This window comes from Rhodamnia argentea, chromosome 6 (genome assembly GCF_020921035.1).
Source record: "Rhodamnia argentea isolate NSW1041297 chromosome 6, ASM2092103v1, whole genome shotgun sequence".
NCBI lineage: Eukaryota > Viridiplantae > Streptophyta > Magnoliopsida > Myrtales > Myrtaceae > Rhodamnia > Rhodamnia argentea.
In genome coordinates this window covers 30,285,666-30,302,976 of record NC_063155.1, presented here as the reverse complement: position 1 = coordinate 30,302,976, position 17,311 = coordinate 30,285,666, and the positions used below count along the sequence as shown (strand labels likewise).

General features: G+C 41.0%; 2 protein-coding genes across 2 annotated transcripts; one reads left to right on the top strand and one right to left on the bottom strand.

Moving 5' to 3' along the window:
- The first annotated feature begins 864 nt into the window (after nucleotides 1-864).
- On the top strand, nucleotides 865-3,974 carry LOC115752228 (tetraspanin-3-like). Its single transcript, XM_030690326.2, has 2 exons — nucleotides 865-1,506; nucleotides 3,341-3,974. Exons 1-2 carry the CDS (start codon nucleotides 994-996, stop codon nucleotides 3,683-3,685), a joined length of 858 nt encoding a protein of 285 aa, XP_030546186.2. The 5' UTR covers nucleotides 865-993; the 3' UTR covers nucleotides 3,686-3,974.
- Nucleotides 3,975-5,591: 1,617 nt separating this feature from the next.
- LOC115752229 (phosphatidylinositol transfer protein 1-like) lies at nucleotides 5,592-10,658 on the bottom strand. The gene is made up of 10 exons (XM_048281517.1): nucleotides 10,190-10,658; nucleotides 9,644-9,674; nucleotides 9,396-9,544; nucleotides 8,537-8,628; nucleotides 8,424-8,431; nucleotides 8,236-8,307; nucleotides 7,932-8,099; nucleotides 6,383-6,478; nucleotides 6,161-6,274; nucleotides 5,592-5,955 (listed from the first exon to the last, which is right to left on the bottom strand). Exons 1-10 carry the CDS (start codon nucleotides 10,207-10,209, stop codon nucleotides 5,860-5,862), a joined length of 846 nt encoding a protein of 281 aa, XP_048137474.1. The 5' UTR covers nucleotides 10,210-10,658; the 3' UTR covers nucleotides 5,592-5,859.
- Nucleotides 10,659-17,311: the final 6,653 nt, after the last annotated feature.

Genomic DNA, 17,311 nt, shown 5'->3' with positions numbered 1-17,311 from the left:
TATTTTAAGTTATTATTTTAAAAAATAAAAGCACTTAATGTCCTTATTAAAAAAAAATTCTGTCTTTTTATTTGTTGGGAAGAAACAAAAAAGTTCCTAGTAATTCCATCGTAGGAAGGGATAAAAATCGATATAAGGGATTAAGAAGGTATTGAATTTTATTGGGGTGACTATTTTTTTTTTAAAGTAATAAATCATTTTTGCACGATTTATTATATTTACATTTAATTTGAAATTCCTATTATTATTGTCATTCCCTACTCAATGCGTTGGTTAAAAAGGACATGAACTCGCACATAACGATTTGCAATTGCTGTTGGCTGGTCATCAAGACCTTGGACAGAGGCTACATGTTAATCCGATCGAAAGTAAATCATTCAGATCCGATCGGTTAGAGTAATTAAATATTAATCCAATTGAAAGTAAATCATTCAGATCCGATTAGTTAGAGCAATTAAATATCAAATCGTGCATTTATGTAATAGTTCAAAATTTTAGAACAATTGATAGCGGTTCTATCAAATTCTCGTATGATATCAGATGCGGAAGTTTTAAGTTCAAATTTTTTCAGGCTAGGCAAGTGTTAGAGTAATTAACTAAAGACCCTTTGTTTATTCGTGTCTTCATCTTCTTCTTCTTTTTTTCTTTGGTCGAAGCGTTTTCATCTTATTCGAGACTTAAAATATCGGACTGTTCTTCCTTTAGGTAGACCGATATTTGATTAAAGTTAGCCGAACCGCGATAATAAAACAAAACGAAATAGAAAGTAAATGAACCGTATTAGGCTATAAATATCATATAGGCCCCAGCATGAACATGACCCGGAAAAAAAGATACTATTTCACGCACCTTCTCCCATTCCTAGAAAAATCACTCCATCACCCACTGACCCATCACAGTTCTTGATCCATCCAGCCAGAACCAATCACTCGGATCATCAAGACCGAAGGGAAAAAGAAAAAGGGAAGGAACGGCCAGAGAGAATCGATCACCATGAGAACCAGCAACCACCTGATCGGCCTCCTCAACTTCCTCACCTTCCTCCTCTCCATCCCCATCCTCGGCGGCGGGATATGGCTGAGCAGCCGCGCCAACTCCACCGACTGCATGCGGTTCCTGCAGTGGCCCCTCATCGTGATCGGCGTGGCCATCATGGTGGTCTCCCTCGCCGGGTTCGCCGGCGCGTGCTACCGCAACACCTTCCTCATGCGGTTCTACCTCGTCTGCATGTTCTTCATCATCGCCGCCCTCATCAGCTTCATCATCTTCGCCTACGGCGTCACCGACAAGGGCGGGGGCAAGCCCGTCGACAACCGGGCCTACCGGGACTACTACCTGCAGGACTACTCCGGGTGGCTGAAGGATCGGGTGGCCAGCGACTCCTACTGGGGCAAGATCAGCTCCTGCATAAGGGAGTCCAAGGCGTGCAAGAAGATCGCCGTCACCGTCAACGGCGTCCCCGAGACCGAAAGCATGTTTTACCTCCGCAAGCTCAACCCTATCCAGGTAAAACTACAACCCATCTTCTGTTTTTCCATTTTTTGTTTAAGGTTTTTGCCTGGATTCCATCCAACCATCTATCAAATTCTTTATCAGCGTCACTGTGCTTCATCCTCGGATGAGCAGACACCTGTTAACCATTTTAAAACACGAGCAAAGGAAAAAACTTTCGTATTCAACAAAACTAATTTTTTCGGAAGAACAAGAAAAAGGTACTAATCAAACGGCGAACATGGGTTTCGCTGTCGACCCTTTGCTTTTTTCCGCAATAATTGTCCAGATATCGTACACCTGTCCTTTTTTTTTTTCCTTAATCTCTACAAGTTAGGTTCGAGAAAGATAGTACACATCATGTTGCTTTAAATTGATCGCGGGTCCCTCTGTGGTGATCAAGATGGTATATTTTAACCATGGTTTTGGTCAATAATTTCCCGATATTTAGTATTTGGTGCTTCTTTTTTTTCATTTTTTTTTCATGCCTTTTCCATTTGTCCGTTAAAGTGGAGTACGAGACGAGATGGGTCGACATTCAAACTGTGGATCGAGCTTGGAGGTTTCTTGTGCGTTAAGTGTCTAACAATCAGTCAAACCGAAAAGCAGTGGTTCAACCAATTTCATGAATAGTTTAAGGATGTATTTAATTGGGCCACATGGGGCGGTGTGGCTCGTAGCATCGGGGGACGGGGGTGGGATAACGTGGGTCGATGATGATGTCTCCCTTCCTAGGAATGGGCAAGAGCCCGGTTTGTCTGGTATTCGACGCGGAAGCAATTGAACCGGCGGCTCATTTACCCGAACACAGATTAGTTGTTTCTCTATTTATAGCCAAAGACAAGAAGAATTACGGGAAAAACAAGGAGAATTATCCATTCACGAGGGAAATTTTCCTTAATGAAACCATATAATTATGTCGGAATTTCGTCGTCCATTCTGAATAATGCCGAGTGTCGTTTATGGTGAAACGGGGCGGTGCTAAGCGTTTAGTTTTTCGATTTTCCTTTCCCTACATTTTCCTCGTTGGCTGTCTGATTTCTGAGTCTGGAGCAGGAGAGACCTGCATCTCCTGGTCCTCGTCTTTTACCGCTTTGACGAATATTCAAAGCACGAGAATATCTCGTCGCAAGAAAAGGGTGCGAGAATATCTTTCCGAAAACCTTTTTTGGTGCCTTTTTCTCTCACGTAACGTAGGTTTCTCGTTTAAGTAAACCCTCCTTGTTCACAAAGAAAGTCGAGAGGAACTTCGCAAACTTTTCTACTCCGTCTTTTCCGTTTTGTCGCTCCCAATAGCTTTTCCTTCGAGTGTTAACAAAAGCGGGACTTTAGGTAAAAAAAAACAAAACTTTAAGCCCAAGTTGATGATTCGTTTCACACCGTCACGTGATTTTGCAAATCTCTTTTCGGGGCCACACTCGCTCCTAGTCCCAGACATTTACGTAGGATAAGACGAGCGATCGTCCCTTTCTTCAACTGTAAAGTTTGTAGAAATCGTCCGAGATCTTTGTCCAGCATCTGGCTTTGCCATGTTGTCCTTCGTCTCGCATACTTGGGCAGTGGACATCGCCGTCGTAGGCCCTCGTAAAGACACCTCAATTATTTGGGTCGCTTTTTGCTTTTTCAGGTCAGTGATGTTAATCATGATTCTGGGTTGTTTTCCACTTTGTCATTCTCTTTCCCTGCACGAGGACGGCCTCTATAATTGCAGGTTTAACTTGTTCAGGAACCCATTTAGTTTCAAGATCTCATGATGGTGTCAATTGTCCGACTTGTAGTATTAGATTGTCGTTTCCGCGTTAATTTACGGAAGAATGTGATGGAATTTGTTCCGATTGAATTTGGGCAGTCTGGATGCTGCAAACCGCCCACCGACTGCGGCTACACCTATGTGAACGAGACCTACTGGACGCCGGGCGGCGGGCTAGCCGGGACCAACCCTGACTGCTCCCTGTGGAATAACGACCAGGATCAGCTGTGTTACTCGTGCAGCTCCTGCAAGGTCGGCGTGCTCGCCAGCCTCCGGCACAGCTGGAGGAAGGTCTCGGTCATCAACATCGTCATACTGATCATCCTGGTGATCGCCTACGTGGTCGGTTGTGGGGCATACAGGAACAACAAGCGCATCGACAACGACGAGCCCTACGGCGAAGCCCGGATGACCAAGGCACAGCCTAGTAGGCTCCAGTTCTAGTACTCGCGTCGCTCGATCATGTAATTTGACCGGTTTATTCGGTGTTGTTTAATAGCTTTGAAGGGTTGGTCGTACATGATGTGCCAGCGGCACAAATCCTCTTTCCTGACTGCTCTTCGACTTTTCTTTTTTGGAATAGAAGCAAAGGACTGTGTCAATGCAATGGAGATGTAGTGGCAGGAAATTGAAGTTGTATGATGGGATATACAGGAGTATATGAGTGCCTGGACTTACTACTGTGATGACTATGGTTTTATGACATATGTATTACAAGGAATGAATGGATTTCTGTACACTGAGCGGTGTTGCGGCGAGCTTGTACTCCGAGATGACCTGGGAATAGACCTGTCAAAATAGATCATTAATTTATTTCTTAATTCATATATGATAGGATGAATTGTTATATGTGTTGTTATATTCAACAAATGAATTTAAACATAATATGAATGTTAAATAGGTCATAATGAATTGTAAATGGGTTATAAATTGATTTATAATTTATTTGTACTCAATTCACGTCTACGACTCTCTCTTTATTATCTCTCATTCTCACTTAGTCTCGCTCTACACTCATGGGTTTTCCTAAGTTGAGCTTTATATGAAAGTGCTTTGGGAATATGGGTCAAGTCGGGTACGTGTCACTTGATTTACATCGAATGAAAATGGATCAAAATTTGTTAAATTGATCTATGTTGGACGGATCATTTTCGACCCAATTCGATTTACCCGTTTGACGATTCAAGCCGGGAATGAATTGGTTTCGTCTGAAACTACTCAGGTTTTCCACGGAGAAGGAAGTATAAATTATTGGGAGGTCAGCACTTAACGAGTGCCAAACTGTTACATTTGCACAAACTTTTGTCAGTGTCGAAATGGGTTCTGAGAAGAAGATATTATGGAGCAGGAGAGACAAGAGAGAGACCATACGCCATGCCAGCCCAGCCCCACCACATCGTCTCGACATGATGAATCACTGTCCACAGGAGGCTGGTCCAACGGGCATCGACGCTCTGTGAATAGTTAATGTTGACGTTTACGCGTTCCTATCGAATATTTCCAGTACAGGTAGGATCACTTCCCACAGGTAGAGTCAATCCGCGGGATCGTCAAGACTTTGTTTTTTTTTGCAAAAAATCGTATTCTGGTACAGGAGTCAACAGAAAATATTTTCCTATTAAAGCTCAAATTTTAAAAAATAATTTTCTCTTTAAAAAGTCAGAAATTATTTTCCGGATTTGAACTATAAACTTTGCGTTTGGGCACAAGAACCCCAATGCTCGTTCTCGGGCTCTTGGTGGTAAGGCCGCTTCCCTGGTAGTGCTTGGCCCCGAGTCCATCTAGGCCGCTGCCAAGACCCCAGCCGCCACTCCTAGGTCCATCAAGGTAGGGCTCAGGGCACCTGAAGCTGTGCTCGAGACACCAGGCCTGTGAACATCAAGGCCAGTTTTTGAAGAAAACAATTCTGATTTTGTTTCTTTCTCTTTTTTTTTTTTCCCCTTCTTCCTCGGTCAATCGTTGGGCGTCAACGACTGGCCACAAGCTCCGGCTGACAAGTTCGCCTGAGGTTGGCAAGGTCTGTCGTCAACTGTGGCTTGTCGTTGGCCATCGTTGAGGCGCGGCAACCGGCAGAAGACGAAGAAAAAAGAAAGATTAGAAAAAAATAAAAATGGAAATACAAAAATAAAAGGAATTATTGAAATGACTTTTTTTAAATTACAGAAATTGTACTTATCAACGGCCATATTCCACATCAGTAATTTCTGACAAAACGATGATATATTTCACATCAGTAATTTCTGACCAAATGACGATGTAGAAACTCAAATGAGATTTTCCATGTCAAGGTCTTAACCGAACACCCAAAAATAGTCATTTTACTGCTCATATGGGATGGCAACGACGCAGATTTCTTAATGAATATGCACGCGTTTTACATAAATGTCTGCGTGTGCGCACGCCTCTATAAATGTTTTTATACGTAGAAAACGACATGAAGACATTTCAATTGAATCCTCTAAACAATTCTCCTATAAAGTTTTACATAATAGTGGGTTTCCCACATCCAGGTAACTTAATTTGGACAATGGCTGGATGAACCATGCTCCTTCCTCACATCTGCAGGGCCGAATACACATGCCTAGTAGACCAAATGACAGGCTAATACGCTCAGACGACTATTCTTGCTCCACAGGAATGGGTCGCTGATCTGATCTTAGCTGAGGCCGCTCGCTATCCTCGGCACTCTTCAGGGCACCTGGCGTGGCAATTCTCTGTTTCATCAAACGAACAATGATCATTAGTTTGCTTCATCATTGGTAAAAAAGGAAAAAAAATTAGGAAAAAGTTTCTCCTGGCTGCGAACTAGGAACATGTTAGAAGCAATCCGATACAAGGATTCTCTGTTCTGCCAAGAGACCCAGTGAAAGCAAATATTACAGTGAAATTCTGCGAGTAACAGCTTCAGGACATCTGTACCTCATGTAGCAAATTGCGTTCAAGTTCACGTACTCGCTGTACAGTCATTCCATACCAATCGTCGATCCAGCTAAAACAGTTACGATGACTTTCTATAAAAAGAGCTCTTTCAGCCTACGCAAAGAATAGCAAAGAATCAGTTTCGAGGCAATCAAGAATTAAGTAACTTTCTTTATTTATTTATTTATTTATTTTTTTTGGAAAAATGATGAGCTAAGTTACCGAGAGCATAGCTTGTTCAAGTCGGTAACCAAAACCCCAATACGGTGCATCTACAGTCACCAACTTATACGCTGTCATAACTGGATTGCACTTACTCTGCAGGCATTATCAGAATTTCACAACTATGATCAGTAAAGCATACATGTTACTACATGCAAAGAAACACTAAGTCATCACCCACATAACACGTTATCCACAAGTTCTTCCTTGCTCACATCATTCAACTGGTTACGGACACCACTTTGAGAAATGAACAGAAGGGCAAACGCAGCTAAGAGCAGCAATATGAGGATAAAAAAAGAACAAGCTCCTGAAGCACATGACAAGTCATTAGAGAAGAGACTCATGGACCACAAAGAAACCTAGCTATGCTGGAAGGCTGCAATTGATAAAGTCCATGGTGTCCGGCATATTGAATTACTGGTATCAGATTTTTATCTTGCCTAAAGAAAAGGCGATGAAGGCTGTTGAAAGGAGATGTTCTGCTTTTTCATGGAAGGGTAGCAATGGGAAAACAACATGAGCAAAAGTAGCATGGTCTGAGCTTTGTTCTCCTAAGTATGAAGGTGGTTTGGGTCTCAAGAACTTATCCCTGTGGGAATTCTGCCAGTATCATGCAAAACAGGCTGTCCGCCTTTGATAGGATCAAAATCTGAAGTGCTATCGAAAATCTGGAGTGCCATCGGTGATACTTGTAATTTGTGTAATCAGCAGCTAGAATCCAAGCTGCATGATTCTTCAGCCGTTCCTTCTCAAAACAGATTTGGGAGCATGCCTTGCTTTTACTTGGTCATCCTACAGCCACTATGGACTGGAATTTTGAATTCAATTGGGAGCTTCAGAATAAGAAAGGGAAGAGTTTGAAGGTTGATCTCATGAGTTTGGAATGCTATTCTTTACCACCTTCGGAAGGAGAGAAATAGTATTGCATGATAAAATCACTCTTAAGCTCACAGAGACACTGCTGTTGTTATGCTTTCTGTTAAGGCTGCATTTGAAGGTTTTATCTCCATGTTTCTGATAAGGTTAAACCATTGTGCAGGAATTGGTCCATGAATGTTGAGTAGTTTCTCTGGTGAATGTTGAGTAGTTTTCAGGGAATGGTTGTTGCACTGGTGCTTTATTGATGTCCTGAAAAGCAAGGATAATACTGATTCAAGTTCACTGTCTTTGGATTGGAGTAGATAAGAGTACTCATTCATTTAAATTTCTAATTGGGACTTTGGGTTTAGTGTTAGGTTCGGATAATGGGCCTATTGGCCTGTTCTGTGGGACATTGGGCTTTGTTTGACTAGGTTTGAGTCTGTGCCTATTGGCGCTTGATTTTTATGGATTGTGATGGGTTGTATTGGGTGGTGCTTTTTTCTAGTAAAATTTTTTCAAATTATAAAAAGAAAAAGAAGAGACTTATGTTTGCTCATAAGAGAAGGGAGTGCATATGACCGTGCTTCTTTTCCACATGACAGATAGCGCAGATAAATTGACCAGAGTTTCCATATGCTCAGATATAAGGTAAAAATGGAGATATAAGTGGTATGAGAATCCAGACCTGCCAGCCTTCTGAAAGAGGACCACGTCCAGTTCTGGCTGACTTGAATTTCGAGAAGTCCACATCACTGCTTCCAATAGCGTAACTCCAATAATCTTTCGTAGCTGAAGCTATATCAAGGGTTTCCACCTGTTGGGTTGCTAGTTGTTCTTCACTTAGTCCATGAACCTAGTTTTTGCAAGCTTGAATGTTAGCACATGCAAGAGAGATTAAGAGGGAGAGAGAAGAGACAAAAGGTCATTCTAATTCTAAAAAGAAAGTGACATAAGAGGAGACTCAAATGGAATTACCCAGAAAAACTTACATTTTCTGATTTCCCATTGTCAGCCTTGTGGATGGTTTCAATAGTTAGACTGAACTTTGTAAAGTATGGACACTGTAAAATGCGGACAATAGTAAGCCCAATTTACTGCATAATATAGTACAAGCATGCAGCTCTAGAAATATGTTTTAGACCAAAGAACCTACAAACTGCTAGGACAAAACTATTACCTTGAGTACTGAGGGAGATCACATCCATTAGCAATGAGCACACAAAAAAATTAGTAGTGGTTGTTCAAGAAACAAATTTCCAAGGAAGGACAATATTGTAAAGATATGCATACCTGTTTTACATCTTGGGAAAGCATTCCAAGCTTCCTCTTGGAGGATTAGAGCATCTGCTGGTGCAAAAGTAGTCAACCAAGCAGGAACTTTGCTGCACAAACAAGCGTAAGGGAAGGAAACTGTTAGAGTGGTAAAACACAGTAAGCTTGAGATATCGATAAGATCAACAAAATATAAGAGAGAGAGAGAGAGAGAGAGGGCACCAAGCACTGAACATCAAAGCCAAGATTGAGGGTTAGCAGGAAAAGAAATGCAATTAAGTACTATTCACTAGTAAAATTAGCAAAAACAAAGAAGTTTTGACACTCTACAACCTTGAGCTAAACTACGGCGCTTCAGGGTTCCGTTGCACCAGATAACTTCCAAGTAACAAGAAGTAGTGAGGGTGGATTCTCAGGTTACCCATATTCATGATAGTGCGAAAGACTAAAGACAAAGTGAATGACCACATTGGAACATGGAACTTCCTAGGTATCTGTCAACCATATAAAGGATTTATAAGTATATACAATGATCACAACCTCTCTCTGCCCAATACACATTGAAGGAATGAATCTCCTTAACCTAACAGGGAAAGAGTAATCATGACTATTTTCAGAAAGAGGAATAGCAATACCAAAACATGGCTACAAAACTAATAAATAGGCACTCTTACATTATGTAAACCAAAAGTCAAAATATGAGGGATGCTACAATTCTCCCGTTATTGCAGCAGCATTCTACTCTAATGGAGCAATCATCTATTGAGTGAGAAAACAAAGCAATGGTAAAGATCAGCATAGCAACTTAACCGATGATTTGATGGAGCAACACAGTTGATATTGAGAATTTAAGAACAGTGATATCAGCAATCCTTACCTCTGCAAGCGATAGACTTTAGAAGTGTAATGACCCTTTCCGAATTCGCCATCTTCAAAGCGTCTACTCTCCAATATATCCACCCCCTCGGTATCAGTTCTGCTCTGATGTTGCATCTTCGTGACCGCATACATCTGAGCTACCTGATACTGCAATCAAGAGATGAAATCATAACATATTAGATCGGACAGCCACAAAGCAAGACTAGTACAGAAAGAGCAAATAGCAACAGATTTAAAGAGAATTACTTCTTCCAATGACAGTGGCATGACAATTCGGCTTCATTGCGAAAAAGCGAGAAGTTAAGGAGTAACGCGAAAAAGGACAGGATTCCTAAGACAGTTCTGATATCCAACAGTAGTGTAACACGAGTAGCCCTATAAAGGATTGTGATTTCATCAACAAATGGGTACCCCAGGAGTCGGGTCAACTCAAGATCTTAAAGGGTACAAGTACGACAGGAACGCGAAAAAGGACAGGATTCCTAAGGCAGTTCTGATATCCAACAAGCATTGTAACACGAGTAACCCTATAAAGGATTGTGATTTCATCAACAAATGGGTACCCCAGGCGTTGGGTCAACTCAGGATCTTAAAGGGTACAAGTACGACAGGAACGTAAGCTATGAAAGCGATATAACCGAAAGCCTCCTCGTTTCCAGTTCTATGGGGGATCCATTCGATCACCCTGCAAGCAATATTAGCAGCTCGGAAAACTCGAAAGAGAAAAAGAAGATGGCATGAGAATGGCCAACACACACAAATTTCATCGGAGAAAAACAGAGAGAAGGATACAATTCCTTGAGCTGAACCATCTTGCAAGGCCTCCCGAGACTGACCCCCACTAAGCAAGCTCTCAAAATGCAGTTATTACCCGGATCGAGGTGTGCGATTGTGATGGCCGTCGCAATGGAATCTCACGAAGGTTTCTTGAAGATCTTGAAGAAGAAGAAGAACCAGGGTAATAAAAAGAGAGCGACAAAAGACAAGATCGCGTGTTGGGAAATTATAACGCACGTTCCATGTTCAATTCAAGCAAAGAAAGCCCAATGCGTTTCTTGGCTGACCAAAGACCCGTCAAAGTTGGGAGCTTTGCACAATTTCCCTTTGACTCCTACCAAGTCCACGCCTTCCCTTCTTCTAGAGAAAAAACTCAACGGGCACTCCGTACCGTATGAAGTTATGAACAGAGAGAGAGACAGAGAGAGAGAGAGGGAGACGACAGGTAAGACGCGTGGACGAAAGCGAAAGAGCGCAGCCGCCGCTGACACGTCGTCGTTGCGTTCGATGCGGGATACAAACAAAAGCTAGTCGGACTCCGACCGGCCGTGGATTTCCACAAGGTGGAGAATCGAAAACATCACTCTCTTACCGATATTGAAATATTTCTTTGCTTCATTTTCATACTTGACAAGACAAAAGGACAATTGGCTGACAAAAATCTCTTCGACCAACGGTCGGCAATCCTCCTCCTTTTTCTTTAGCATTTGGCCAAGGGTGTAACGTTACATTGGTACGAGTTCCTTGTCATCATCACTAATTTAGGGCGCACATGGTAATGGTTCTGCTTCAAAAGTCAACTTCTGATCAGAAGTTGATTTTCCTACTTCTAATCAGAAGCAGAAGTTGATTTTCTACTTTTACTCTAGAAGTCGATTTTTTATAAGAGAAATCCGTTTGGTAACGGTTGAAAATTTCTACTTTTGAAATATAATTAGCACAAAATCTCATGTGAAAAATTATTGTCGGCGGCCAAAAAATTTCTACTCTATTTTTACACTTTTTAAATTTTTTCAAAATATTTTTTATTATTAAAAAAAATTATTTACTTTTCAAAAATAAAAAATTATTAATTATTTTCTACTCCGAGACCTGGAGATGGCGACTTGGCGGCGAGTGGCGATGGTGATCAACGACGGCCGATGGAGGTCGGTGGTAGATTGGGGCGGTGGTCGATGGTTGACAATGGGGGGCGGCGGTGGTCGGTGGTTGGCGGCAGGGGCCGGTAGTGGTCCGCGGCGGAGGTGGTTGGTGGGTGTCTATGGGTGGTGGATGGCGGCAAGTGGCGATTGGCGGGCGGTGGCGATCACTAGCGGCGGTGGGTGGTGGCCGATGGAGGTTTACGGTGGGCGGCGGTCTCGGGCGGCGATGGTCTGGCTGGGGCGCCGGGTAGAGGTGGTTGCGGGCGATGGTCAACAGTGGACAACGGTGGAGGTCGATGATTGTGGTCGAAAAGAGGGTGATGTGAGAAGTACTTCTTGAGTTGAGAAGTAACTTTTTTTAATTTCTCAAATTAGAGGAAAAACAATTTCAGAAGTGAAAATTCACTTCATAAGTAGAAATTTCTTTCAGAAGTAAAAATTGTTACCAAATGAATTTCTACTTGAGAAGTTAATGGTCCGTATGGTAACGTTTCGGAAAAAGTGTTTCTGTTCCCAAAGTGTTCCCAGAACACTTTGGGAAATGAAATGCGTATGGTAAAAAAGTGTTCCCAAAGCGCTCCGGGAACACTTTTGAGAAATAGAAACATTTTTGGAGCAGAAACAAAAAATAAGAAAAACTTGTTTCTATGTTCCTAGAACTCTTTTTAGAAACATGTTTGAAACATTTTTTAAAAACAATTGGGAACAATTTTGTTTTTGAACACACTTTTTTCTCTTTTGTTCTTGCATGATGTTGACATTGGATTTTTAATCATTTTATTTTAAAAAATTAATTAAAAATATGAAAAAAAAAATCATAAAATTACAAAATCAACCTTAGAAGCTTTGGCCTAGCCTTAGCAACCAATTTTAAACAAAAAATATTTTTTGTAATATTTGACATTTTGCAGATTTATTTTAATTATAAAAATAGCTGAAAATAAGGAAAAATAGTATTTGTGGTAAAAAAAAGAAGTGCAAAAATAGTCCACATTCTTATTTTAATTCCCTTTTCATTTTTGTCTCTTAAATTAAAAAAAATTCAGTTTGGGACCACATGCCTCTTCATTGAATATAATCCTAAATTGACTAAAAAATTTCATTTTAAATCATTTTAGCCAAAATTTTTACTTTTAGAGTCATGACATGAGATTTGGATACCTTGCATCTCATTTTAGTCTTCATGTTTGGAAAAATTGCACAATTGGACTAAAAGACCTAAATGCACAAATATTTTTCATTTTAGTCCTCGATTTCACTCAAAGCGCAATTAATATTTTTCTAGGGTCTCCATTTAAAGGTAATCATATTTTTAACTACTTGGGAACATTTACATGTAACTCATAATTGTAATTTTTCCTATCTATATAAAACATATTTGATGTTCTCGTTGTCTAATTTCAATTCGTCTTCTCTTTTAGTTTTTTTTTTTTTATAGTTGATCTCGTCCATATCATCATTTGATAAATCATGCATAAATTACTTATACATATATTGGTCCAATTTGATTTAGTAAATTGAACAAATGCGATTTAATTTGATTTAGTAAGTTAAAAAGATAAATGCATTTTAATTTTAATATATATAGTACCCTTAATTAAATGAAAAAAATTAGGAACAATTTTTTTGCGCTTACCAAACACATTTCTTTTCTTCTTCTTTTTTGTTCAAGAACGAAAATTTTATGCGATTACCAAACGTGTTTCTGTTCTTTTTTTATTCCGGGAACATATTTTTTTTGCAGTTACCAAACGCGTTTTTGTTCCAAAAAATCGTTCTTTGGAATAGAAACAGAAAAAAAATGTTTCTGTTCTAAAAGTTGTTCCGGGAACGTAAACGTTACCATACGCAGCCTAAATTATCAAACGAATTTCTGCTCCAAAAGCACTTCTGGAGTAGGAATCCACTTTTAGAAGTGTTACCGTGCGCAACCTTACACTTAAGGATCGACATTCTCGACGCTTTGATAACGACAACCTAGGCATATGATTCGTTGCAGTCGTGCCGTCGAATCTGACCTCTCGGGTACACGTTTGGGCTCGTGGTTGTGTGGGGCGGGGGGGGGGAAACGAAAAAGAAACAGTACAAAACCGGTCCAAGCTTAAGCCCGGTCCATTTACATCTCTCGGTCTTTCAAGTTGACATCGTATCAGCTATCAAGCCCTGGAAAAGAGACGTCGGCCCTTGTGGCCTTCGAATGATGTACAGCGTCGTTACTTTTCGGTCCACAAAAGTCATGGAGAGGGCCTAAAGTCCCGCATCCGAATCAATCCAATCTCCACAATGAACGTGGCCCATCTATTCTTGTAACACTTTTGGGCCAGGAATTTGAGCCATTTCTAGGAATTGGTTGTGTGGTTCTGTTCAAGAACTTCACGTCTCATGGCCTTTTTTTTTTTTTTTTTTTTTTTTTGCGTATTGCGATAATAACTCATTCTGTTCGTATACGTTCTCCTTCCCCCCCCCTCTTTTTATGACTAAAGGGCTCGAGCGCAAAGATCCGGCTATCTAAATACTCATTCAATTTAATCATTTCAAAGTTCTCACGACAACTTAGGGTGTTCATGGCAATACTTATACTTCAGAAATCAACTTTTGGCCAGAAGTGATTTTTTTTACTTATGTTCCATAAGTTGATTTCTTATCAGAGAAATTCGTTTGGTAACGGTTGAAATTTTCACTTATAAAACATTATTAACACAAAATCTTCTATGAAAAATTATTATCAGAGGTTGAAAATTTCTACTTCATTTTTTAGATTTTTAATTTTATTTTAAAAATAATTTTCATTATTAAAAAATATTATTTACTTTTTAAAAATAAAAATATTATTTATTTTTTACTCCAAGTGGCGGAGATGGTGACTCGGTGGCGGGTGGTGCGGTGGTTGACGGTTGGCGGCGGTGGTCGGTGGTGGTTGGAGGTTGGTTGCGTAGGGCGACGATCGTGGCCAACGGATGTCGGTGGTGGTGGGTGGCAATGGGTGGCAACCAGCAGAGATCGGCGGTGGGTGGCAAGTGGCAGTAGTCGAGGGCGAGTGGGCGTCGACAAGCGAAGGTTTGCGGTGGGCGATGGGTGGATGCCATGGGTGATAGCAAGTGATGGGCGGCGACCGGTGGTGGTCGGTGGTTGGTGGCGAGGGTCACAGGCGATGGTGGGCGGTGGCGGAGGTTGGTAAAGGCGAGCGTGGTCGAAAAGAGAGTGAGGCGAGAAGTACTTCTTGAGTAGAAAATTAATTTTTTTTAACTTCTCAAATTGAGAAAAAACAACTTCAAAAGTAAAAAAATTCATTTGAGAAAAAATTTCTTTCATAGGTAAAAACTTTTACTAAATAAATTTCTACTTTAGAGGTTACGTTATTAAATGGATTTCTACTCTAGAAGTACTTTTGAAGTAGAAATTTACTTCCAAAAGCCTGTTCCCATGCGCATCTTTAATGTTCTATCCCGGATACATGAGGCAGTGTTTGGGACCGAGCGTGCATTTCAAAACCAATAATCCATTTGTTTCTAGGATCTCGGGCGCAACGTCCAATCCTGCATCTGGTAAAGAAGAAGATCCCGAGAGCTAATCAACGTGAAGAGGCACGCTTTTACGAAGCGACTGTTTGAATTGCTCTTATTAAGCGTTTGGTCCGCGCGGAACGATAGGATCGTCATTCTAGAGTTACCGAAACGACGCCAGTTGCGATCCACTGTCGTTTGAAGACTTCAACTTGTTTTCTTCTGGTGGCACAACGTGTTAAAAGCTCATTCAAGCGCGCACCAAACTTTTGGGGAATGTAGATGCAGACGTTGGACCACGTGCTATTCCATCTCTCTTAAGGAATTGGACAAGTGTCGCAAATTGAAATTCCGATGCCACTGACGGAAATCGGCAGGATTCATTTCCGGTAAGGAAGCATGTTACTGAACGTGATGGCATGCTTGCCACTTCTGGAGCTCTGACGTTAACACGAGGGATGGGGGAAGGGCTTGACCACGTGGGGCTTTGTATTCTCCCTTGCACTCATGACACCGTGTACGCTAAATTCATCCTAGTCATCGGCAAAGAAAATTCTGCGAGGAATTTTTTCCAAGGCATTCAATTTCCAATCATTCAGTTCATCCTTAGCTGGAGTCCTCGCCGCTGCTGCTGTTGCAAGAGGTCCTTAGTGGGAAACTGGCAGAGAGAGAGAGAGAGAGAGAGAGATGAGACCTTGGGCTAAAACCGTGTGGGGTTTTTGAGGAGAAAATGAAACAGTAAGAAATTTGGAAGCTACAGCGAGATCGAAAGAGAGAGATCTAGAAGAAGAAGAAGATGATGATGATGACTACTTGAGGCTGGCCATAGAAAGAAGCCGTTCATCAAATGTCTGTCTAATTCTTAATCTTTTAGTTTGTTGGAATATTTAAATAATAGAATCATGCCTCATCTAACACCTTAAAATTTTAAAACAGTCGGCGGTGATCACACAAAACCTCACATGATATCAAAGCAAGAGGTCCCGAGTTCAAATATTTTTAGGCCCCCATTTGCCTCTTTAACTTCATATTTCCACGCATAGGCTTAGGTCAAAATTCGGGAAAATTATCGAAAAAGTCCTAAATCATGGACAAATAATTTTTTTTGAATTTTTTAATCCTTTTTCTTTCCTTTATTTTTCTCGGTTTAGGGTTGGCGACCCTCGCTGGACCTTGGACGATGGTCGCTAAGCCCTTGCGGCTGCGAGCAAGGCCAAATCTGGCCACAATGAGGGCGGGCGAGGCCTGCGATGCCTTTGCCATGGCCCATCGCCGTGAGGGCTTCGCAGCCCCCGTCTAAGGTCCTGTGGGGGTCGCCATCCTCCGCCGACTCTCACCCGTGGGTCAGCATAAGCCAAAAAGGGAAAAAAAATAAATACACGTTAGCGTTCATGGTGCCGCGTAGAACGGCCGGCATCCACGTTAGCGATTTCTGACCAATAAGACTAAATTGGCAAAATATAAAAGTTTTAAGACTGAATTAATATATTCTGTTTCATCTAATAAGTTAAGTTCTTAGAACAGTTGATAGTAGTATCATAAAATCCCACGCAATTTATGCTTATCTGCAAAAAGCATTGGTCATAAGTTGTTCAACTGGCCCGTTCAGATTAATCCCATAGGATTTGATGTGGCGTTACATTCCGGCGGACTTCGACTTCCAAGACAAACTGAAAATTCCAAGACATCGCACTATCGAACGTGAAGTCATATAGTCTTCAACATGGTAGAAAATTCGCCCTCCATTTTTCTTCTTATCTGCCAGTTTTTTAAGGGGAAAAGATAGGGTTAGCATCACGCCGTGCCCAATCCACCAGCTTTCACTTTCGTTTCTTGAATTGTTTATCATAATGTTTAATATATACAATATAAGGTTTTATGATAAAAAACAATCGTAGCTAGCGTGGTGAGCCATCTCAGGCGGCATGCTGAACGCGTTAGCTACGGCACTGTCAGCAAACAAAAATATGAAATTGTCAATTATCCATCGGCTAAGATTACCGGGGTATCTCGCTTCCCTAGCTTTGGCCTCTAGTAATCGGAGGACTCTTTTGACCAAACAAAAAATATAGATTTGTCAGCAAAGTTGTTTTCTTTTTTTTCTTTTGTAAAAATCCAATGAATTCTACTTACTTTATACATTATACATTACATGGGTCATCGATTCAACATTGACTAAGATGAAAAAACAAAAGACCGTGCAATTGCTCATCGGTTCTTATTGTTTTTTTTTTCCTTATCAACTTCCACCTTTTCTTCCATGTCGCGCATCTCGCCCGCTGTATTTAATCTGTGACTGCAATTAAAAATGAATATTAGTCGATTTATTATGTTATTTCATTCACAATATCATTTCCTAAGACATCAAAGGTCTGACATGCATGAGAAACATGTCTTTCCTATGTATGGGCGGGAAGGGAAGTCGAGCGATTCTCATGTTTGCATTGCGAATCGGCTCTCTCCATGTGTAGAACATAAAAGGGGTCTTTGGA